A 24,956-nucleotide genomic window follows, 5' to 3' on the forward strand; every position below is an offset into this window, starting at 1 on the left:
CTCTTCTTCTCAAATCTTGGTTCATTGATATAACAGTCCTAGTTTAGGTCAGGATGTCCCCATTCATTTTTCACTTGACTTCCCTTAGAAGAGAGGAGAGGAGGCAAGAAAAAAGGGATGCATGCCTGCCTTGGAGCATTCCTATTTTCCATTTCCTAATTCACATTTTTATACTTTGTACTGTACTATGCTTGAATTTCTAAATTTATGGGAACATTTATTGTGAGTCCTAGATATCTGCTGTGTAATTAATTCACTGTCAGTGTCATGTAGACTGTATGTACTATGGGAGAAAGGGGCAAGGTCAATATAGGGTAGTTGGTGGGGTGGGACCTGAGTCTATCCCTTGGAAAAGAGTAGAATTTAGTAAGATAGAAGGGAATAGGAAGGCTATGTTAAGACTGAGGTATGGAATGAGAGAGAGATGGGGCCTATGTAAGACATGTCTGGGAGAATCAGTTGGTATGGAGTAGAAGATCTACTTAAGACCAAGGTCTAAAAATCCACCATGATTTCTCTCAGTCCATCAGAGAGTAAAACTTCCCATTCACAATGAAATACATCTTTTAAATGAATAAATAAATGGAAGCTGACTATTTGGTTTTGCTAGAGGTGGAGAGAAAGCTATGACAGTAAAAGCAGATCTCAATGTTAATCAAATGTTAATCACCTGTGGCATAGTAGTTAACTTAGAATAATATTGAAATGTTTTTGTATCTGACATTCTCCACAAGCCTGTCTCCTTTTATGTGTATGCATGCAAGTATATAAATTGCTGAATCCATGTCAGTTGTAAAGTAATGGCACTGAGGGCATCATAAATTACCATGGTGATCCTCAGGAGAAGACACTGTCGTATCTGAATGAGTGTTTCACTTCCAGAGTAATGTATGCCTTCATCTGGCCCAGCAGTCAGCATATTGCCCTGTGTTGATGGATATTGTCAGCTGGAAGCTACACTACATTTCACTGCACAATAAACATGGCTGTCAAACCCATATAAAGTGAAATCAATTTATCCTGTATGGTCAGTGCATTTTAAATGAAATTAATGTACTGTGGGTATGGTGGCAAAAAGGTAGCAGATTAGTTATGCATCTTGGGATCTGAGACTTTTCAGGTAAGGGATCATTCTGTCTAGTAGGCTGAAAAGAAGGGATGTTTATAAAATATATTATTTTTGCATGGTCTTCAAATAGTGGCCCCTCTGCCCTCTTTCATGTTTAGAAAAGAATTGATAATATTAACCAGTTAGGCCCTTTTATCCTGTCTTTTGTTTGCTATAAATGATGATCATATTTGTCAAATAATAGTGCACTTTAATGTTCTAATTTATTACTAGCTCTGACACAAACAAATTTCTACTTAATCAAGGTATCTAGAAATAGAGTAGAAGGGCCAGAGATTGATTGGGTCATGTTGTTCCTGTATAATCACTCCACTGAGCTGAAAGGCTTTACTTTTTCCAGAAAGTGGAAATGTTGGTTTTAATGTATATTTTGCTGCTAAACTTTTGGGAGTAGGCTTTCCTGTTTATGCAGCAGAAACCCTGACTGAGCCCATCAGTCCAAACACTTTACATTTAGCTATAGAAGTTTTTCAATCTATAGGGGGATATTTAGTAGATGCCACATTGCAGAGCATACTTCCGTGTGTCATGCTAGTAGGATTCATGAAAACAAGCAAGAGCTATGTTCATTCATTTATTCATTCATTTATCCAATCATTCATTAATTTAACACAGTTTACTAATTACAACTCTATATGCCAAGTGCTTTCCTAGAACCTAGAGATACCACAGTGAACGAGAGCCAGTTCTTGCCATATTCTCAAGGAGATTTCAATCTAGTATGTTACTAGCTAGAGTCACCTCTTCAGAAATGATAAAATATCAGAGATTTAGATAGAGTTTCATGGGAGAATGTTTAGGAACTACTCTTAAGCAGCAGAAAAACGTATCAGGACCCTTGAAATAAATGCCTTTTAGTCTACTAGTTTGCATAGAAGTTGAAAACCAATCTTTTACTTAATAAATATTTATTGAATATCTATTATGCAGGAAATCCTGGGGATACAAGAATGACTACAACATAAACACCAACTTTAGGGGTTTCATATTCCTGGGGATGGAGTGGAAAGATTAGAGAGAGATAGTCACATAAACAAGTAATTACTTTGGAGCATGTAGCATAAAAGAAAGAGGAATGAAAGCAGCCCAGGGAACATCATTGCAAATGCTGTTCCTATGGCCTGAATTACCCTTCCCATTTGTCTTTACAGCCCTGCCCTATTCACGTGCTGATCTTTATTCATCCTCCACGACAGAGGTTAGACATCGCCTCTCCTAAGAGGCACTAGCCGGCTGTCTTGTCGGATGCCCTCTTGGCGCCCTGCTTTACTTCAGTATCACAACACTGATCGTACACTCTGTGATAATTGCCTGGGGTCTGTACCCCCTCTGATCTGTGTGCTCCCTAAAAGCAGGGTCTGTTTTATTTACCTTTGCATCCCCAACCCCTGACATAATGCCTCACTCAGTGATTGCTCAATTAATATTTTGTATTGAATTAATTAATTCGTGAGACACACCACATTCGAATAGGCCTTGAAGGATGAGTGGGACTTGGTGGGATTTCATGAAGAAGGAGGAGAAGGGGCTTCCAGGCACTGAGAGGAGCACTGGACAAGGCATAATATTGTGTGAGAGAATGGTATTTGAGGTAAAGAGATAGTTTGAAGTGCTGCAATTTTTGGCAAAGGAGGCTAAAATGATAGATGGGAGCCTGCTTTTGAAGGGAGGAATCACAACAGGAAAGGTTACTGTAAAATAAAGCCAATCATTGCTAAATCACCACCTGCATTTTTATTGTAGTAAAAATGTACTAGGTGTATAAAAACATACAAAATTAATTCTGCCCAGCGTGTCTTTGAGGCCTCCATCAGAAGGGCCTATAGAATTGTCATTTGAAACGCTCTTCCTCCAAGAGTCACTTAAAAAGAAGAGAAGGGCCTAGGGAAAACAGCTGCACCAGGCGGCAAGCTGTGTTACGTTACTCAGATAATAACGCTTTGCACCCGTCTTGTTCTTCCTGCCCTGACATTACAGGAAGTAAAGCAATGAATGGCTCTGCAGCTAAACTACAGCAGTATTATTGTTGGCCAACAGGAGGCGCCACTGTGGCTGAAGCGCGAGTCTACAGGGATGCCCGCAGCCGGGCCAGCAGCGAGCCCCACATCAAGCGACCAATGAATGCTTTCATGGTTTGGGCGAAGGATGAGCGGAGGAAAATCCTTCAGGCCTTCCCCGACATGCATAACTCCAACATTAGCAAAATCTTAGGTGAGTGCAGTCTCTGATGCTGACCTTCTACCCCCCCGGGTGCCCCGAGAGTGGAAAACAGGGGCATCACCTGGCACCTCAGGGAGACTGTGGTTTGCAGACATTAGATGTAGCTCAGCAAGCTGCCTCGGGAGTCTTCGTCATCATCTCTGTGTCCATTTAGGTTTAGGGGTTACACATCCACTGGTGCCAGGGAAGGACTGACTAAAAATTTATTGTACAGTCTGTTATATACTGTGACTTCGGCCACTTGGAGAGGTCACTGCTAAACAGGAATCATGGAGACAAGCTTTATCCCCTCTTATTCAGCCTTCTTCAATCCGTAAGTTGCTGCGAAACCTCAGAAACATGCACAGATCCTACAGTTCTCTGCTTCAGGGTTCTTGGGTTCCTGTGTCCCTCTGAAAGACTCATCAGGACCTGGGGTGAGCCCCCAAATAGTGTGAAATTCCTGAAGTGTTGAACAGTGCCTCAAATGATAACTTTAAAACTTGTAAAATGAAACTGCACTTACTTTAATAAGATATGACTAGTTCGGATTTCAGAGCAGAGACTTGAACACACAGACCACAGGGCAGAGGCCCATTTTGTGGTCAATTGCCAGGGTGATTCTCCCGCTTCTCAGGATTAAACTCAAGCCTCGTTCTGTGAGCGTAAAGCTTGCCTAGTGCGGATGATACAGTTTGGAATTATTGTGTTCAACATGTTGTGTTCAACATGTGTTCAACATATTTTATTCAATATGCAGCATTACAGTCAACATGTTTCCTCTTTAAAAAGAAAAAACACAGAAGGCACTGTTCTATTTAAGCTGTCATGATGTGACAAAATCTCAAAAGGAGCCGTTTAAGATGCTGAAAAACATTAGAGACTTAAACTGTGGTTTTCGTTTTTTAAATGTTTTGTTCAAAAGCAATAAATATTTAACCTTAGTAAATATCGGTGATCTGGACATACACAAATACACATGTTTTGTCACTGTATAAATAATTTAACTTGATTCAGAGACATGGGGAGGCAGTAACCTCAAAGAAAATTTAAAACATACATAAGATCAAATAGTGGTGAAATGTTAAAAAAAATAAGTTTTTCCCTTTTGATTTTTGAATTTCAAGATGGATACTAAATGTCATTACGATTAAGCGGGGTGTCATTTTTAGGATTTCTGAGATATGTGCAGGGATAGTGTTATTCCTTTTCAACTTAAGTACCTTTCAAACCAAAATGCTCCTCATGGATATATTAAATTTTTTTTTCTAGTTAATAGACATTTAAAAGAAAATCAGTGTTTCTCTGTCCTTGAAGTTTGATACCTAACTTTGGAATTTTCTTTTTTTTTCTTTTTCTTTTTTCTTTCTTTCTTTTTCTTTCTTCCTTTCTTTTTTCTTTTTTCTTTTTTTTTTTTTTTTTTTTGCCATTTTAATAGCAGCATGAGTAGGCTCTTAGATGGGCACAGAACCTCTCTGTTTCCATTTTGGCAGCTGTGGGGAATCTATATTATTGGTGTGCATTCTGTGAAAAAAAATTATTAAGAACATAGTAAGTGTATTCATGAAAATATACACTTTAAAGCACAAGCATTTCAAGAGCACCAAGAATCCCCTGTGAACTGGGGCTTTAAGCTACTGGGAGTCAGCAGAACCCAGAGAAGCCGATCTGCATAGACTGTCTACACAACTTTTGCACAACAATCAGGAAAGAACAGGGATGGATGTGCTATTAAAGCAGACCAGGATATTGCTGGCTACAGAGAATATTTGTACAACTTTCCATTTGTTTATGTATGAAAAATCTCCACTGAAGAATAGCTAACATCCAGTCAGCACAGCTGTTACTGCTTTATTCACCAGCGAGACACAAAAATGCAATTTGATACATGTAAAAAAACACATCCCTTCTTCGTCAAGTGTTTAGATAATTCTTTATAAACAATATTAGAGAAGTGAATACTTTTCCTTCTTCCTCTATAAACCACATTAAAAATTTTTGTGCTGTCATTGGTACAGCTTTGAATGAAAGTTTATAGTACTTGAAAATGGTATATAGAATTCCAACTGTACCTTCCGGTTTGAAAGCTAGAACTTCTTAGGTAGGGTTTAGGCTTTTTAATTACCCTGGGCCAGGGGAGACGGTGTGCTCAGTGGGTTTTTATATATGGAAGGATATCAACATCTGCTGACATCTTATCACGGAGTAGCTTCCCTAAAGATGCTTGGACAAGGGTGGGAGATGTTTGAATCTTTGGAACCAGGAGAGCTTTTTCTGAGAATCCCATCCGCCTTGAGAGTATGCTTTGGAAGTTTAGGTTTTTCACCCTTTGAGAGAGATAGACAGATAGATGGGGGAAGGACCTTGGCGTTGGGGGTGATCTATAAGCAACAGACATGTTTTAAAACAATATACCTTTTGTAGCACCAGCTTGAAGCTATCGACAGAAATAATGTAATAAATGTATCACATGCAAAATTATTCTTTGCTCTTTACACTACTTGGGAGGCTCAGTGATATGTGGTGGTAGGAGCTACCCAGAACACAGGTGAGTGACGCAGTGGGACGGTATATACAGTATTTGCCAGCAACATGTTGCCTTGACCAGTTGGGTACTGAAGGCTGTTTTTATGTTTAGGGTCTCGCTGGAAATCCATGTCCAACCAAGAGAAGCAACCTTACTATGAAGAGCAGGCCCGGCTAAGCAAGATCCACTTAGAGAAGTACCCGAACTATAAATACAAACCTCGACCGAAGCGCACCTGCATTGTTGATGGCAAAAAGCTCCGGATCGGGGAGTATAAGCAACTCATGAGGTCTCGGAGGCAGGAGATGAGGCAGTTCTTTACTGTGGGGTGAGTGTTCCAGAATGTAGCCACCTGGACTTTCCCTTCCCTGTAGGAAACCGCAGGATGGCTACCGGCAGTGTGTTTGGGAAGATTAGGGAAGGGAGGAGATGGAGACCTTGGCTGTGGTGATCTTTGCAGTCACACACACACACACACACACACAGAGTCTTGCAGTCTGGCTCCTGCTCAACAGCTCAAAACAAACCTGGTCACCCCTCTCCTTGTCTCCCGAACTAATCTAAGATGTTCCGTGCCCACACACAAAGTTGCTGGTAGTTTATTTAAGCAGACATACAGGGAGAAGGAATAAAAAATAACTTCAGAAATCCCCAGAAGCTTTCCAGCTTCTCTGGGTGGTGCTTCTGATTCTAATCACAATAGTCTGCTTTTGTTGTGGGATCTCCCACAAGATAATTGGCCTTGACATTGGTTAGAGGACCTCATTTTTGGCATAAGATCCAGAACTCCTGTTGCAGTAAATTATTCTGTGGTGGAAGCAATAACAATGTGGATTTTCTTGCTTAAATCAGAAACTAGACATGTTTTTGGTATCTTCAAGTCTGATTTCATGTCATTTTGTTTAAAAATTAGGTAATAGATTTCTGGTATAAATTTCGACTTGGCTGACTGGCTGTCTGCATTGAAAAGAGGCTCCTTGTAACCACAGCAGTTGGGATAAGTGGGGGTGCAGATGCCTGTAGGTTCCAGCATGCCCAGGCTGAGGAGCACAGGGGGTGACAAACCAGAGGACCTTTCTGGAGGCACTGGCCTGAGGCAGCTGCAATCCGATTGGGAAGATACTTGGGAGAGGCCTTAAGAGAGAGGAGTAAGGAAAAGGCAGCTGGATTCACTGTTAACCAGGGGGAGCATGGAGGAGCTATTATATGGCAGGGAAATGGGACAGCTTCCCCTGCAGGTGAGGAAAAGATGTGCCTTAGAGGAAAAGTAAAGAGCTGTTTATTTTTAAGGGCACTAAAAAATAACATCACGGAATAGAAAGTTGGTTTCGGAAGCATGTGTTTAGAAGCATAAAATTAATTTGGAATAGTAAGTAGAACACACACACACACACAAAAAGGGCCGGTGAAAGCAGTCTGGGTCATGAATCTGTGCCCTACCCTAGAGAATTCTGGAGAGGAGCGTGGGCTCCAGAGTTTGACTGCTGAGGTTCAAGCACTGTGCCACCCACCTGGGCAAGTTATTGAACTTCTCTGAGCCTCTGTTTCCTCATGTACAAAATGAAATAAATAATAGCACCTATCTCGTACAATTGTAGGGAGGATTCAGTGAGGCAGTGCTTTTGAAAATACTTTTATAGTGCTTAGTACATTAGCAATAAAGGTGAGTTTTTATCATTATCATTACTATTAAATATGGATTTACTATCACAATAAAACTATATTTTAGATCATAGCAGAGAGTCAGTGAGTTTCTTTACACTGTGGCAGACCTTTTTCGAGGTAAAAGGAGGCTTAAGCTACTTCGTTATTTGAGAATCACAATCTATTAACAGATGAAGCCATGCCAAAATAGGTTTATCAAATCTTCCTGTATTATAAATGTTTGCATTTTTAAAAATAATGCTTTTAACACCGGAAGTACAGTGCAGTATAAGTAGGCTATTTACTGGCGATTTAGACGATTTATGAAAAATACCAATTCATAGTGCACTTTGAGAAGCACAGTCACATGAAACAAAATACACATTTATTTTAACTGTGTGATAAATGTCTTCTTTTAATTCTGTCTCTGAGACTGTATATAATCTCCTTTGAGCAGAGAATCAAAGTTTAAGTTTGAGATCCTTTGTGACTCCCACTCTTTTTTCATGTCATGTCTCTGTGTATCTAATGATACATAATGGGTGTCTTTTGCCATAATCTGGAAGGCTGTCAGAGGTACCATTTTAGTTCCCTGATACTTATTTGAAAATATGAGATGCAGTAATTCTATCTGATTTATTTTCCTTTACCAGAGGGTGCATTGAAGTAGCTCTGGATCAAAATACCTCAACACATGACAATGCAGGTCAAATTTTAAAAATTAAAACAACTCAACAGCATCTATCATTTAGTGTCCACTATATCCTATACACTAGACATTTTAGATATACAAATCACATATTCCTCTAAATAAATAATGACATGCAGTCCTCTAAATAAGATAAATCAAGGTCCTGTGGCTGCCAAAAGGTGAGAAAGAATCAAGGTTTAATTCTGGGTCTCTGCCTCCATCATGCCTAATGACTGAGGAGTTGTCCTTACTCAGAACATGCCTCATCGCCCCATTCTGGCCTAGTTATGTGTATGGCTGTGCCACTTGGAAAAGAGCTCCCAGGACCTTTGGTTGTGGTACGTGATGGCTTTAAAGGAGCTTTGAGCCTATGGCCCTAGCGGCCTGATGGCAGTGCATCTCTTCTGCTCTCGGAAGCTAAGCAGGGTCGGATCCGGTCAGGACTTGGATGGGAGACCGTTCCCGGGTGCCCTGGACTCTTGTTCTGAGGCTACTTTCTTGGGCGCCTGGGTGGCTCAGTTGGTTAAAGGAGCTTTGAAATTGAGAGACTAAGGATCCTGTTCCTGGTAGTGTAGGGGTTCCTTTATGGAAGGGTCATTTTGGACCGCGGAGTGGGGTTACTGATGTGCAGGCAATGGCCGGAATGTCTTGTTCTTTAATTTTCAATGCTGAGTATTTCCCTCTGCCCAGCTTTGGTAATATTTGCAACCTAAAGCCAGGTATTATTTCTACTTAAGGATTAGTATTCTCTTTTAAGTAGTTGTATTTGATAGATTATCAACTCCCCGGGGTTCATCTTTGGAAATTCATCTTCATTAGATGTGAGGTTATTACAAGAGGGAAAAGAAACAAGAAATTCAAAGATTGCTATTGACTTCTTGAGGGAATGGGGGTGAGATCAATTTTTATAGCTGATTCTGAAAAGACTATCATAACTTTCGAGCCAATACAATGACATATATCACTCAGCATTGTCATGCATTTTACTGATGATACAACTAAAAGTTCAGTGAGTTAGATTTATTTTTTCCACTCAGCTATTATGAAATAAATTTACCAATAATATGAATCAGAGTAAGGTTAGCTCTTACCTTAGATTTAACCCCTTTGATCAACAGGTTAAATATTAGAATGTTAAATAATTTCGATGAGTGCTATTAATGTTGAAATGATATTCATTAGGGTACATGCAGCGACAACATTGTCTTTTCCCAAAGAATTCTGGCCCAATGTACTTCCACTTATTTGAAGTTTATTCAGTAATTTACCTGTGAACTCATAGAGAATTACCAGGTACTATAAAATATCAAATCTTGGGCTACTTTTTAAATAATAATAATGGTAAATTATTGAATACTTACTATATACTATATACCGTGATGGGTGCTTTATACAGATTATTGCAAATACAGCAAATTTACAAGATGAGCAGTATCATCCTCACTATGGGGTTGAAAAACACAGGGTTCAGAGATGTTAAGTAATTTGTCCAAGGCCACACAGCTAGTAAATTGCAGAGCTGAGATTTAAACCAGGCTTGTGTGAATGTCAACCATGTGACATTTCTACCCTTATACACATCCTTCACTTACAGCCTACAAACTCTTTAAAGGCTATGTAGTGCAGTGGTTACGGACCTGATTCTGGAGCCAGACTGTTCTGTCTCAAATACCAGATCTGCTTATTCCTGGCTCTAACAACTCATAAACAGCAATCTTTATTCCTCTGAAGTCTCCACTTGCCCTTGAGAAACTTATTTAAAGTCTCCGTATCTCAATTTCCTCATAAATAGAATGGAGAAATGACCACAATACCTACAACATTGGGCCCTTCTGAAGATTGAATAGCTTGATCTATCTAAAGTGCTTAGAACAACGTCTGGCACATAGGAAGCCCTGAATCAGAGCAAATATTATTATTCTGGAAAAATAATGCTACATGCCAACCATGTATCTCACATTATAAAGAATTATATTCTAGTGCCTTATGCTAGAAGTGATTTGAACATTTGCCATTTTGATCTTAATCCGAAAGAGGTTGAATCAAACCTATGACATACTTAAATATATAATTGATTAGCATAGGCTAGCCATACTATTTTCAGTATTGTCCTCCTGTAGAGAAAGCTGGATTAGGGTCTCTAACAGGCAATATAAAAAGATTGTTATTATTTCCATTTCCTACTGCAGTACCAACTACAAAGATGTACGATGTGTAGGCTTATCTCCTAATGAAACAGACTTCGTTGTCTTCATTTATAGATGCTGTAAAAGTCTGAAAGATCAGCAGACAAGGGGGATTTGCCAAATTAATACCTAGGGGTTTTTTTGTTGTTGTTTTGTTTTGTTTTGTCTTTTTGCAATTGACGAAGCTAGGCTATACTCCAGGAATATTCTTGTGATTTGGAAACCATGCAACACTGGTGAGCTCTATCAGGATCAGCTTTACCCTTTACTTGGTCTGGGAGGAGGGATTCTTAGCCATCTCTGCTCATATCAGCTGCATGTGTGTACTTTTACAAACATCTACAACTTTTGTTTTGATGTGCACATTCATTATTTGTAAAGCCCAATACTTTCCAGCTATTCCCGTTTGTGAAATCTGCAGTGTTTGAATTTTGACTTTGCAATTGATCTGTAAAGGAAGGAAAAATGCTTTTTAGGAAAGTAATTTCCAGTAGACAAAGCTTGAGCCTGCTGGCTGGATTTTCCATTTTGTTAATTGATCGGTCCATCAATTGGTAGGGGCTTATTTGAAACCAGTGATGTGCCCAGCACTGTACTAAATTAATGTAGGACATGAGGCATTAATCGTCTACACAATGAGCTTTCAGAGAGTGTTAGAGTCAGAGAAACCAGACGCATACATAAACATATTAACAAATAATAGTTTGTTATACATACATAGAGAGAGAGAGAATACATTGCGTAGTGCTCCACATAATGTATAGTGAAGTACCAATTTTGATTTTATAGACAAGAGCAAGTAAAGCTCAGGGGAGGAGAGATTACTATGCATTAGGGCTAACATAGGTCATCCTCGAGGAAGGGGGCTTGAGGTTTGGTTAGGGTCAGCCTGGTGTTAGCAGGAAGAAGAGCAGGAACACATGGAGGGAAATGCAGAAATGTTCAATAGTTAAAAAACGAGGCTAGCCTAGAGATTATTCCTGGCAGTAAAGAAAAGTAAGAGAGGTAGGGTGGAGCAATATTTTGGAAACCCTTGAAAGCCAAGATTCAGCAACTATAATTAGCCATGCTCACTTGATTTTTTAGTCTTTTATTATGCTGATAACAACAATGAGAAAGCAAGGCCAGCATGATAGTTAGCTTATGATTTTGCATCCATAGAATCAGTGGTAACTTAGAAGTGGCCTCAGAAGTCACACACTTCAAGTAGCCAGCCGCTGTAGGAGCCCTCTCTGAGTTCTGCTTGAACTATTCTAGGGCTGGAGAGCTCACCACTTCCCAAGGGAGCTAGTTTCTTTGTGGAACATGTCCTAATGCTAGAAAGTTCTTTTCACTGAGCAACGATCTACCTTTCTGCTACTTGGTTGCTTAGTTCCAATCCTCTTCTTTGGTCCCTTTTCTAGAGCAAGTCTCTTCCTTATTTATAAAGACAACCATTCATTTAAAGATGGTTATATTCACATTCCTTCTCCACTATCTTCCCTTGCATATGTCTAGTCTCATTACATCTTTTCTTCTCTCAAATAGGTTACCCAGCTTTTTCATTTGTTTTCCCCCCTCATTCACTAGTTCGTTCATTCATTCATTCATTCATTCATTCATTCATTCATTCATTCATTGCATGTATGCAGTATGGAATGTGCCTCCTGTGTTCCAGGCATTGTCTAAGTTCTAGAGCTATATCAGTGAAAATTCCTGTCCTCATGAAACTTACATTCCAGCAGGGGAAGTCAGACAACCAATCAATACATGAATAAATAAATATTAAATAGTAATAAGTGCCTTAGAACAAAGTAAAGTAGGGAAAGTGTAGGGAGTGTCAGAGGATGGAGTGCAATTTTTAAAAAGAGTGGCTACAGAACCTCACTGAGCAGCTCCCACTTGAAGCAAAGGTCTGCGGAGTGAGGGAGCAAGCCATGTGGGTCTCTGGAGGAACAACCGGGCAGGGAGAGCAGCCACTGCAGAAGTCTGGATGGAAGGTTGCAATTGGCATATTCAAGAATCAACAAGGACAGAGTAGTAGGAGCAGAGTGGGTAGGTGGGAAGAGTCAGAGATGTCAGAGAGGTAGTAGGGAGGCAAACTGTGACAGGACCTTTGGCCATTGTGAAGACTTTGAATCTGACCCTGAGTGAGATGGAAAGGCATGGAAGGGTCATGAGCAGAAGAGTACTGTGATCAGATTTAGGTTTTTAAAAGATCATTCTATCTACTGTGTTGAGTATTGTCTGAAGGGGACATGACTGAAATAAGGAGGAAGAACAGATTAGGGTTGACGGTGGCCTGGACCAGATTTGTAGGGGTGGAGGTAGCAAGAAGTGGACGGATTCTGGATATATTCCTGATAGCGGACCACTAGGATTTGCTGATGGACTGGATATAGGGTTTGAGAGGACATGCAGTTACCATGGATTGGCCCAAGCAGCCAAAAGATGAAGTAATCATTAACCAAGATCAGAAGGGTCCTGAGAGGAGAGGTATATGGAGATGGTCAGGAGTTCAGTTTTGGATCTGTAAGATCCAAGATGGTATTTTGACATCCAAATCGAATAAGAAGTTATATCCATATATGACTCTGGAATTTAGGGATGTGGTGCTTACTGGACATACAAATTTGAGAGTTGTCAGAACCTAGATAATATTCGAAGCTATTGAAAATGGGCAAGCTCACCAAGGGAAGGAATTGAGATAGAGAAGAGATGAGGTGCAAGGACTAATCGTTGGGTATTTCAGAGTTTAGATGTCAGGTTGATAAGGAGGGACGGTACATCCAGGGACCTAGAAGGAGCAGTAATGAGATAGGAAGAAGACCAGAAGACCAGCGAAGAAAACGGTTCGGCAAGGGGAAGAGTGGCCAACTGTATCAGATGCTGCCTCTGGCATAGGTCAAGTAAGATGAGGACCAAGAACTGACTTTTGAATTTAACAACATGGAGATCATTGGTAGTGTGACCTTTATAAGCTGCATTTCAGTGGAGTGTTGGGAGTGATTGAAGTAGATTTAAGAATTTAGTGGAAGAAATGAAGAGAGTGAATATGCACAGTTTTTCAGAGTTTTGCTTTAAAGGAGAGAGAGAAATAGAGCAGTAGCTGGAGGGGGATGTGAGTCAAGAGAGAGTTCTGTTGTTTTTTGTTTTTAAAGTGGGAGAGATTATGGCATGTTTATGTGCTAATGGGAATGATCCAGGAAAGAGGGAAAATTGATCATGCAGATGGGAGAGACAGTCCACTGGAGAGAGATCCTTAGTAAGTGAGAACAGATAGATTCGGTGCAGAAGGAAAGGATTGGCCTTACATTGGATTACAAATTCATTCAAAATACAGGAAGGCAGGCAGATAATTAGAACAGACAGAGGTAGATGGATAAATGTGATGGCAGGAGCTTGTGAAAAATTTCTCCTGATTACTTCTAATTTCTCCATGAAATGGAAAGCCAGGTCATCAACTGAGAGTGAAGATATGGGAGAAGTTGGATATCTGAGGACAGTTGAGAGGTGTGAAATAATTCTCTAGGAGAGTAGAAGAAAGAGTGGCCTAGGAAAAAGTACAACATGATGGCTGAACAGCACCAGAGGCCAATTTGAAATTCATGCTCAAAAATTCAAAGAATAGAACCCTCAGTAAAAAAAAAAATTCAAAGACTAGTATGTATGCACGGTAGTGTGTCTTCTGCAGCCAAGTTCAGCTGCGTGGGAGGGCTCACAAGTAGGTAGAGAGTTCAGGTTTTGCCGTGTAAGGGAGGGGAGAGTACCTGCGAGACAGTGACTAACCACAGAATTTATCCTGGGTAAAGAGGTAAAGTCAGGACACAAGGGGGAGGGACAGGGACAGAGTAAATTGGTTGAAACGATCAAGGAATTGTAGATGACCATAGGGTGGGAGAATTGTTGAACTGGGGTTTTAGAGGAAGAAAACTAGAAAGATAAGATGTCGTGGTCAGAAAGTGGGATGTTTAAAATGGTCATTAGGGTGAGGTTACAGCTGGAAAGGACAAGGTCTGCTGACACAGGGAGGGGGACAGATCACTACCACAGAGAGGAGGTCAAGAAATTGAGATAGCAAGGTGTTGAAATTATCACCTCTGTGGATAGTGAGTCATCAAGAATTACGGCAGAAGAAATGTTGGAGAGGGAGTGACAGAAAGCTAGGAGCTAATGTCTTTAAGGAATGAGGGGCAATGACCAGGCAGGAAGTAGATAGGGGGTCAGCAGGTGACATAGTCTGGTATCCCTTTACTACCAGTATAGGCTTTTGAATATCATGTGCCTCACTCCAGAAAGTAAGTTGTACAGATGTTTTATTTGTTTGTTTTTAATGTTCCATTACCAACTTAATGTCCAATTATTATTAAATATGTGGAGCCCAGTTTAGAAGAGTTTGATTCTGATTCATATTGCCAAGGATTTTTCTGATCATGTGAGCTTGCCTTTCTCACCCTAATCTTGATATCCAGTAGAGAATTTACGACATTAAGAAAGTGTTCAGCTCCTGGCTGTGGTGCTCATATGGCCTTGGACAAACAACTTAAACTCTCTGAAACTTAGTTGGTAACTTCATCGGTAAGAGGGGAAATAATATTTGCCTATTAGGCTTATTGTGAGGATTAAAGAAGATAATGTGAAAGCATCTAAGCATAAGCATCTAAGCGTTATCCCCAGCACATAATAGGAGCTCAATTAAAATTTATTTAATTGATCAATACATACAGATTTTTTTTTAAAAGATTTTATTTCTTTGACAGAGAGAGCACAAGCAGGGGGAGTGGCAGGCAGAGGCAAAGGGAGAAGCAGGCTCCCCGCAGAGCAGGGGAAGCCTGATGTGGGACTCGATCCCAGGACCCTGGGATCATGACCTGAGCCAAAGGCAGTTGCTTAACCAACTGAACCACCCAGGCGCCCAATACATACAGATATTTTGATTAAAAAATACTACAAAACTGACCATCTCTTCTTTCTGGAAAAAAGAACGTCCTTTATGAAAAGAAAGTGTACCATTGGATAGTTTATATATGGTATGTAGAGTTTATGTTATAGATTAGCTCACCAAATTGGGAAATCTGTAAAATGGGTTAATATTGTAATAAAAGTTTTTATTCTACACTCATTATGTGATTAAGGCAAAAATATTTTTATTACAATTATCCAAGTTCAGTAAAAAAATTAATGAGGCATTCACTGCCTTGGGCAGACTAGCATGAAATTTAATTTGCGTTAATTTGCCCAAAAGTTAGGAAGCAGAAGTATACTGTTTTTAGAATTTGAGTCTATGAGAGGGAAACCAGTATTTTATGAGATGTTTCTGTGCATAGATATAGATTCCTCTATCATCTTCTTCAGGCAATTAAAAAAATCACCATGAGCATCATAGAAAATGGATCAATATCAGGTGCTTAGTGCCAACTGGGTACCGACAGGATCTATAGAAATCAGGAATTTTTATGAGACACGGTGAGCATAGTGTATTTGTATATTGTATATCTATAGAGGAAAGAGTGATAGACTTCAAGTCAAGTCACCTAGCTTCGAAGGCTGGCTCTGCTGGTTGTTGAATGCAGGGCTTTAAACAAGGCCTTACATTCTTCATCTGAAACCTGGGTATGACAGTACTTCATGTGGTTGCCATGTTAATTGAATGAGGGAACATATACAAAAATATCCACTATATTATGTTAGTCAGAGGTGAAGGAATCATAGTCATGCCTTCTGGGGATTGGAAGAGGTTGTTAAAGATAGCATTATGAGGTATCTCCCAGAGTGAGTCTAGGTCATTTCCATCATTTTTCCTTCTACCAGGCTGGAAGACATGCAGGGCTTTTTGAGAAAATTAGTCCGGAAATGTCAAAGAATAGCTGGTAACTAAGCTGTTTCTTCTTAGATTCGGGATATTTTTCTGACTGAGGTGGATAGAAAGATTTAACGGTATTGTAGAGGGTCAATAAGAACCATTCAAGGGATGGACCGACCTGAAATCGTATTAAAAGGTGAAAGGACCTTCCAAGACTTCCCTGACCCCAGCTCTCATACACATTTGGAAACTGAAGCTCAGAAAGGATAGTTACAGTGATATTTTGAAATGAATTTAAATTGTAACTATTGTCCATTAAGGTTGAGGAACACTTGGTAAATATTGCAACCATGAGAATATTGTTTCAGTCAGTCTGTGAGGCTGGTGTCATAGGTCTTTAATTCTTTCAACCAATTACAATGCCTCGAGGGAAATTGAGAGGCAGATAACGATGTCTCCCTGTAGAGGGAGAGACTGACCTTCATACAGGGTCTGGTAAGTTTATTTGAACTCGAGTACCATTATGACAGAATGATCTGGTGTGACCCATCCTTGGCACCCACTAGGATCTGGAATGAGGCAATGTGTGTTATTTTGACAAATTGCAAGGCTCTCGCTGCTCTTCACTCCTGACTCCTCCAACTCAGTGCCAGGCCAGGGCCTCGGGAGTAATGACATCCAAGATGATCCTTCCATGATTATGAAAATAGAAGCTCCTTAAAGGAGCATCCCTACAAGTTCAGCCACAGAAATAGGTAGACATTTGCATGGATACTAAATATATGCTTTGCTAAATCTGACTCTCTGGGACATACTTGATCAGTTCTCATCTTGATCTTCCCTTTGTACAGTTCTCAAGCCAAGGTGAAGACACAAGCCTGCTTAACAGTGTCATTAAAATAGGATTCATGCTACCAGTCCTTTTGTTTTATCATCCTGGGAGATCTTAAAAAATGATGTCACATGTAACTTTCGGAATTGACTACCGCATTTGTTTCAAATGCCAAGTGTTATTCAAGCTTTGCTGTATGTAATGTTGTAAGAACCCTGCTTTTATGTTTCAAAACCATCAATAAATTGCTCTATTGTATTGCTTAATGCCCAACCATAGCATCGGGGAGATGTGCAGGACTCCTCCAGGGAGCACTTAGCCCCGTTTTGTCATTTGCTTAGAACGTCAAACAGAGCCCCCTTTCGGAATGTATGGGGGAGGAGTGCCAATGCCACCCGGAAGAACATATAGAGAGATATTTCCCCCTGTTTTATTTTATTTTTTGAATCCATACAGGCAGCAGCCTCAGATTCCAATCACCACAGGAACAGGTGTTGTGTATCCTGGTGCTCTTACTATGGCAACTACCACACCGTCACCTCAGATGACATCTGACTGCTCTAGCACCTCGGCCAGCCCAGAGCCCAGCCTCCCGGTCATCCAGAGCACTTACGGTATGAAGACGGACGGCGGGAGCCTAGCTGGAAATGAAATGATTAATGGAGAAGATGAAATGGAAATGTATGACGACTATGAAGACGATCCCAAATCAGACTATAGCAGTGAAAATGAAGCCCCGGAAGCAGTCAGTGCCAACTGAGGAGTGTTCATTTGCTGAATTAAAATACTTTGACATTTCACCTCCCCTCCCCCAACAAAAAGTTCTTAAAGAGCCCGCATGCATTTGTGGCTCCATAATTACATCAGCAGAATGGTCTTAATTGTTTCGTAAAGTGTGAGACAGATTAAGTTTTCCCGGATTTTTCACGAACTTGAGTTTTTGTCGTTATTGTTATTGTTGTTGTTGTTGTTGTTTTAATTTAGGTGAAGACATATTAAATATGAGACACCAGGACTTGAAAACTTATCTCAACCCATAGCTGTCTTACAAGTCTTATATTTTTGTCTTACTTTTTTTTTTTTCCTTTTGGATGTTGATAAAGGTTTAAGTTACTGTTTTAGATGGGGTTAAACATTCTCACTCAGGTATGCTGTGCCGGCCTACAGGTTGTGAATGTGTTTTTATTCTGAATTATTTGCGAGAACAACTGAGGATTTCATATTGTGAAACAGAACAAGTCCACAGAGTGTGCAGCTGCATGTAGAGCATATTCAAAAGGCCTCGGAATTCCATTTTTCCATGTGTAGAGTTAAACTTTGAATGTGCCAAACTTTTCTCAGAACTTTTGAATCTTCATATTTTGGAAGTCTTAAAAGGAGACACTGCGAAGTCTTAGACAATCTTTGGCATCTTAAAATAAAATAGCAAACCGCACATTTTTTTTTTCCAGAAAATGGTAAAGTACTCAGGAATCTGGAGACAAGAAATTGTAAGGAACGAACAAGGTTGCCACAGTGCACGTACCCAATCGTGTTTGCCTCTTGACGTGCCATCAGTGTGTAATGGGCCGCGCCGAGCGCGCCCCAGAGCGTTCACCACACCAGATACCCACGTGGTGGTCTTCTCTGCCTGAGACCACCTCTCACTACATCCATTATCCCTTCACCTTTTAACCCTGACATTCAGTCTTAACACATTTTCTCTTAAATAATTTATTCATTCCAGAATGTCGAGGGTCCACTTACTATTTATTTGAAAAAAAATGTTGGTGGCATTAATTTAATAATTCTTGTTTTTCACCCTCCTTCCCTGAAGATCTTTTCAGCCCCTTTCACCTCCTTCTCCTGCTACATACAAAAGATGTACATAGTGATTTTATGTCCCCAGAGCATCTGGAAGCATTTCTGAAACAAGATTCTATTAAATACTTATATTGTTTTTAAACATAAATGTATATCTGGCTGTAGGGCTGTGTATTTGGATACAGGTGTGTAGTCTTACACTTCGACAGGTATGCCCCTGAGGTTCTCTGTGACCTCAAGTCTTTTGCCAGAATTTCCCTCTAATCCAGTTTAGCAACAGTGGTAGGATCTGTATCAGCGGCATTTCCCCTAAACGCCATTTGGCTGCAAGGGTCAGCAGTGGTGACTGCCAGGCAGGAGGGTCCCGCAGCCAAGCCGAAAGCCCAAGGTTGTGGACCACGGAGGAGGCCACAGTGATGCCGTCATGGGCTGGCACCTCCACAATGAGTTGCCTTGTTGCATCTGGCACACCTAGGGAGTTTTGTTTTTTGCAAAATCCCCAGGATCCAAGAAGCACATGACAGCCTCAAGGCAAAGATAGAGGCAAATAGTCATGATACATCCAGAGAATGAAAGAAAACCATAGGGAAGGAGAAGGAGGGGAAATACATTCCCTAAAGGGGATGTTCCTACTGTTAACTCTGGGGAACGGATGACTCCTGGGGCAGCAGATGAGCTCCTCTGGCTCCCTCCCTCCACCAGTGGCCACGTGGGGAGGGGGGCATGCCTCCCTGTGAACACGATTAACGGCACTGGTCACACGAGGATTTCTCTGGAGATGTGCTGATGGGCTGGGAGGCAGTGAGGTTTCATTCCCCTTTCCCATCTACTGTGAGCTCAGCCCTGCCATTTTGACCTTCCTGAAACCAGGACTGACTGCCAATGGTGGGGGAGGGAACCTCACCTGGAGTGGTTCAATGGGAAAATGTCAGTTAATGGGACAGTTCACCTCATGGGACAACCCAGAATCTGATCACCAGGACATAGGAACGGCCCCATCAGATTTCTTGAGCCATTTTGTCACTTGGAAGAAAATAGTGTACCTTCATATTTATTTAAGGAGTGCTCAAGGCCATACCTAATAGCAATAAATAGGTCTAGCCAAGATGTTATGGGCTGTGTCATTAGCTGGGAGTGCTCTCCATAAGCTGATTAAGGTACTGATAGGAATGTTTTGTTCTTAGTATTGGTTGGGGATTGGAACTTTGTTTTGTACATTTATTTCAAATGAGGAGGAGGTCATTTTTTCTCAAAAAATGAATATTTATTATTGTCTTACTGATTTCTTTTGACTATATACCTCTCCTCCTCACTTCATACTCATGTGTTTTTCTCCTTCTCTTTGGCTCTTGCTTTTGCTCTCTCCTCCTCTCTCCTCCTTTTTTTTATTTTGCTGCATAGGTAGAGTGCTGTATGGCTAGCATTGTATTGTATGTAATTAATTTTGCACAAAGGCAAACATTTAGAAGAGTAGGTTAATTTTGTTTGTTTTTATGACCATGCCAAAATAATATTCTGGGCTGGTGGAGAACAAAGGACTGTTCTTTAGGACTGAAACTTGATTTTGCTTGTAGTTAAAAAAAAAAAAAAGAAAGAAAGAAAAAAAACAACAAAAAACACACACACTCACAGATGTTGTTTCGTAAGTGTTATAAGCACTGGATATAAATGGTATTTTTTATCACTTCTGACTAATGTGAAACTGTTGTAAGAAAACGACATGAACAAAAGTCATCTGTTTCGACTCGTGTGGGCTTGCCTCACAGTTGCCGGATTTGAGTCATTTTTATGTCTTGTTATTTCATTTATTTATGCAAAATACATGTGTGTATGAACACTTTGTTTTAGCTCCAGCTCTGCCTCAGTACTGGGGTGCAGTTACTTCTAGCCATGTTCTTAAAAGTGAAAGGCTATTCAGGAATGATCTGATTGTAAACGTCTCTTTCATTGGGTCAAACAGTAATGCTGTATTTGAATCTAAATTCTGCGTATAAGCAGGTTATTCTATTTATTAGCCAAGTTTGGCTCTAAATGTCCATGGAAATTAAAGAATGACAATCATAGGGATCACTTCATTTTCTTTTCAGTGGGGCTTAAACAAAGTTTTTATGACTTTACCATCTCATTTTAGATTTTTCTAATTGTGTAAATATAACATAGAAATAGAATTTATTTTTGGTTCATGAATACTTAGTGAGATATAAGTTATGTATTTCCTTTTCGTTCTCTATCCATGTATGTTGGTCCAGACTAGAAGTTGACAAGTCACTGTACCTCATGGGGATAGTGAATTAGCCACCACAGTGAGAGAGCAATGTTTCACCTGTCGCTGGGGCAGTCACACCCTTCTCTAGGGCTCCCACGCAGTTTGGAACCCACTGTCCACAGACTCAGACTTTCACTTACTTTTTTATTATAGAAAGTCGATGAATTGAATATCCTAAATTTCCAGGACAGCTCGGGGAGAGTCAATTTGCTTTTGTAAGTCCACCTAAATCTTATAAGGTAGTTCGGTGACCATTTAATAGCAAGAAGCGTGAATGCCATTCTACAGGCAAAAATCTGCCTCTGAGAGTGACCGTTAATAAAAGTCCTACCATGCCAGTTAGATTAAAGAATGCTCATCAACCTTTTTCCGTGCTTCCTCTTTCACAGTATCTTCAAATCAAAGACAAATCATCTCCATGTTGTTAAAGAACTTAGAGGATCAGGATTTTCCTTGTCATTTAGAATAGGGACACTGGCTCACGATCCTCTCCTAAAAAATGGACCATATGGGTTAGGAAGGAAGGAAGAAAAGGAAGAAAGGAAGGAAGGAAAGGAAGAGAGAAAGAAAAGAAGGAAGGAAGGCAGAGAAAGAAAGGAAGGAAGGCAGAGAAAGAACGGGAGAAAGAAAAGGTCAATCCACGGACAGGAGCAGCCTGGCAGGCGGTCTCTCCATCTTCTTGGCAGAGGCGATGCAGTACCTTTTCCAGGAAGGTGGGAACATTTGTCATTTTCACGTGTATACAGCTCGGTCTTTTAGGAGCCCATCAGTTTGCTTCATTTGGTATTTGATACTCCCCAGCCTTGTCCGCAGGCCTGATTCGATACGCCAGGGTCCTGACTCGGTCTCCCAGGCCAAGTTCTAAATTCAGGTGTGGGCTCACAGCACTGTTGAGCTTGTCAAATGCTGGCCTCCCCTGAACGTTAGCCCCACTGGAGCCTGGGGTGTTTGAAAAGGGTGTGATCCCTCTAGGGCTGAAATTAAAGGCTTCTTTCTTTTCCTTGTGAAGCCAGGCTGCTTCTTCGGAGCATAGCCTCCCGAGCCAGGAGCAGAGGCGCTAGCTGAAAGCAGGGATTGTTCCGAGGAAGCCCGTCCACCCCCAGTAGGAAGGCAGCCTGGTCGCTTGAACACCACAGGCAGAGGCGGCTTCTCTCAATTTACTCATTTTGCAGAGAGCTGACCTCTACCCACTCATTAGGGAAAGGAAAAAGAGTCACTTAGTAGTTTTAAACCATACGAGAAGTCCTGTACCAAGTGCCAACAACTACAAAGAATGCAGCTAGAGGAATGTATTGAAATTATTACTGGGTCTTCCTTTATAACGAGAAAATGACAAGAATGGTTGCTGTAGCCTTGCCTGATTCTGTGCACGTTTGTCTAAGGACTGAGTTGGCACTTAAGCTCACTTCTCAAAGTATAATACTATTGTATGACCTCATTTGTCCTTTTACAGAAGCACTTGCATCATTTCCTTAAGTCATCTGCCCCCTGACATGTTTTCTTCCTTAATAAACAACTTCTATCTGTTATTCCTGCCGATTATGTCCTGTTTCTGATGCCATATACTGTTGAGTGTAACCCTCTGCTAATATCATTGAAAATATTGATATGCAAACGCATTTCCTTTTCATCCCCGTCCCATCTTTCCTGCTGGGGACAGATTGCTTTCCAAAAGCTCACGAACAAGTATTCGGAATGCTGGTACCTTTGGGGCAGGGCTAGAGGGTGGGGAGGGTGGGAAGGGCTCAGACAGGTAATGTTTAGCACAGATACTCTTCCAACTGGTGTCCGTGGCTATATGAACGCTTGACGGCAACTCAGTGACATATCTTGCTCAGTAGTTTCTTATTCCTGAAGAACCACAAGCATAAGGTGAGGCCTCAGTGCTGGTGCTCTTGGAGTATGGGGAATGTGCAAATATTTAACTGTTTTGTATGCTGCACATTGCAGGTCTGCTCCTGTGCATTCTCCGTTTGTCTTCCTTTGTCATATGTGTTTTTGCTTTTTTGAGAGTGCGCTCTTTATTGTACCCTTCTTCGGCTTGTAGCAAATTAGAAGGCTTAGCATTTATGTTCATTCATTATTGTATTTGCCATGTAAAATTTTTATTACCTTAGACAAGCTTATAAGCTGTTACTACATAACTTATCTTACTGTAACTCTTTTATTTCCCGACCTTGTAATTTGTTTGTGATGTATATTGTGAGATTGTATCCTATGTTAATTTAATCAGCACGATTCACTGACATGCTGGACTGACATGCTGGCTGCTGGTTCAAGGTGTAAAGTTTGTGTAGGGCCGTTGGGGCGACTGCAGCTTGTTGTCAAGGTACTGGGCTTTGGCTCCCCTAGCAACACGGGGGTGCGGCCCCTTAGGATGCTAAGGGCGTTTGCTACAGCCTCGAGCAAATTTAACTGCAGATTTCCTTTGTAGAAATTCTATGTATAACGCAGGTACCTACTTGGCCCATGGCTGGTAACTATTTGGGCAATTAGAAAAAACACAAAAACCATAAAAACTAGTGTCTATTGCTGCTTTGAATATGTTTGAAAGTCTGAAAATGTAAATAATTTATCAAAAAAAAAAATCTTGTACAGTCCAGTGTAAAGTTTTTAAATGATCTTAAGGGTTGCCATCACGTGTCTCTCACACTCTCCTCTTGATAATGGAAAAAAAAAAAAAGTGTGCTAAGGATTAAAGAAATGGGAAAAGAAAAAAAAAATCTCTTCAAATTTAAAGGAATGAATCATTGTTCTTAGCTTTGTTGCATACACACATTTCTTGGATTTCGTTGTGCAGTATTGATGTGAGATAAACTCGACTTTGAATAATCTTTCAGTGGTACTTTTCAAAGTCTTCCCCTCCTCTGCCTCATAATTAAGGGAAAAGACAAAATTGAAAGACACACTGTCTTTACCTATCCTGGTGTATGTTGGCACCTTAGCTACTTTTTTTTTTTTTTCTTTTTGCACAAGGTGCTTTCCCGATATGTTAAACACGCCATCTTTGGGTGATAATGTATATGCCATGAAGGGGCCTCGGGCCCTCAGGGGAGTGTCTATAAGAACTGCCTATTTATGCTCATTTACCTCAAGACTGTCCTCTCTACCCTTAATCTAGTCGTCATCACTCCATCTTTTGTACTGCTGTTGACACTTACAAATTAAAGATAAATTTTGTTTTATGACCTCTGTGTATGGCCTTGTCTGTGCCCTGGACACTGTTCCCACCGTGGAGCCCGGGGAAGGCCCGGGCTCGCCCCCCACTCGCTGCTGGAGCCTGCAGAGCTCTCCAGCTCCTGGCCCTCGCCTCTGCCCGGCTGGGAGGTAGGTCTCAGAAAAGTCTTCAAACTCCTTGGCCTGGAAACACTTGCCTGCGTTTGTCATTGTGGAGCAAACGCTGCTGTGGCAGGAAATGCTTGTGGATTTAGACGGTAGGAATGGGATCCAAGGTGGCTTTTTGTCAAGAGAAGAGGAGAGAGAATGTCACTTCCCATTTGCCTGACTTCTTCGTGACAGCGAAACAGTTTACAAAAGCTCCGAGCATCCTGGGGTATGAACAAATCTCCAGGGCCAGCCTCTCATCTGACACCAACCTCGACGAGCCTAGCAGCCGCCACGAGTGGAAAATGCCGCACTTCTGGAACCTTTGCCGCCGCCATGGTTGGGAGTGGTTGGCCGATGTCCCAGTTGCTTCTGCCTCAGAGAAGGAGAGCTCCCACCCCATTGTCCAGACAGGAGCTGGACTGGGAGTGAACCCCTGCTCCAAATGATACCAGTTTCTAAGAGTCTCAGGGATGGAGGTGGGCTAGTGGGCTGAAGGGAGCCAGCCCTGGGAGGAGACTGGCCCACCCAGCCGAGCCTGTGCCGTGGACGCCAGAGGTTAGTGACCAACAC

The 24,956-nt window shown here is 41.0% G+C and overlaps 1 protein-coding gene across 3 annotated transcripts in view; it reads left to right on the top strand.

Annotated features, from left to right (window-relative positions):
* SOX6 (SRY-box transcription factor 6) overlaps positions 1-24,247 on the top strand; it is a 602,615-nt gene extending 578,368 nt beyond the window's left edge. For all 3 annotated transcript variants that reach the window (XM_034995170.1, XM_034995171.1, XM_034995169.1), the window contains 3 exons: positions 3,107-3,340; positions 5,967-6,183; positions 17,447-24,247. In XM_034995170.1, the coding sequence (XP_034851061.1) occupies positions 3,107-3,340; positions 5,967-6,183; positions 17,447-17,750 (755 nt within the window). In that variant the 3' untranslated portion in view covers positions 17,751-24,247. The remainder of the gene's footprint in view (positions 1-3,106; positions 3,341-5,966; positions 6,184-17,446) is intronic.
* The last annotated feature ends 709 nt before the right edge of the window (positions 24,248-24,956 follow it).

Source organism: Mirounga leonina, unplaced genomic scaffold (genome assembly GCF_011800145.1).
Source record: "Mirounga leonina isolate KUSES-001 unplaced genomic scaffold, KU_Mleo_1.0 Mir_92, whole genome shotgun sequence".
In the NCBI taxonomy this organism is placed as follows: Eukaryota; Metazoa; Chordata; class Mammalia; order Carnivora; family Phocidae; genus Mirounga; species Mirounga leonina.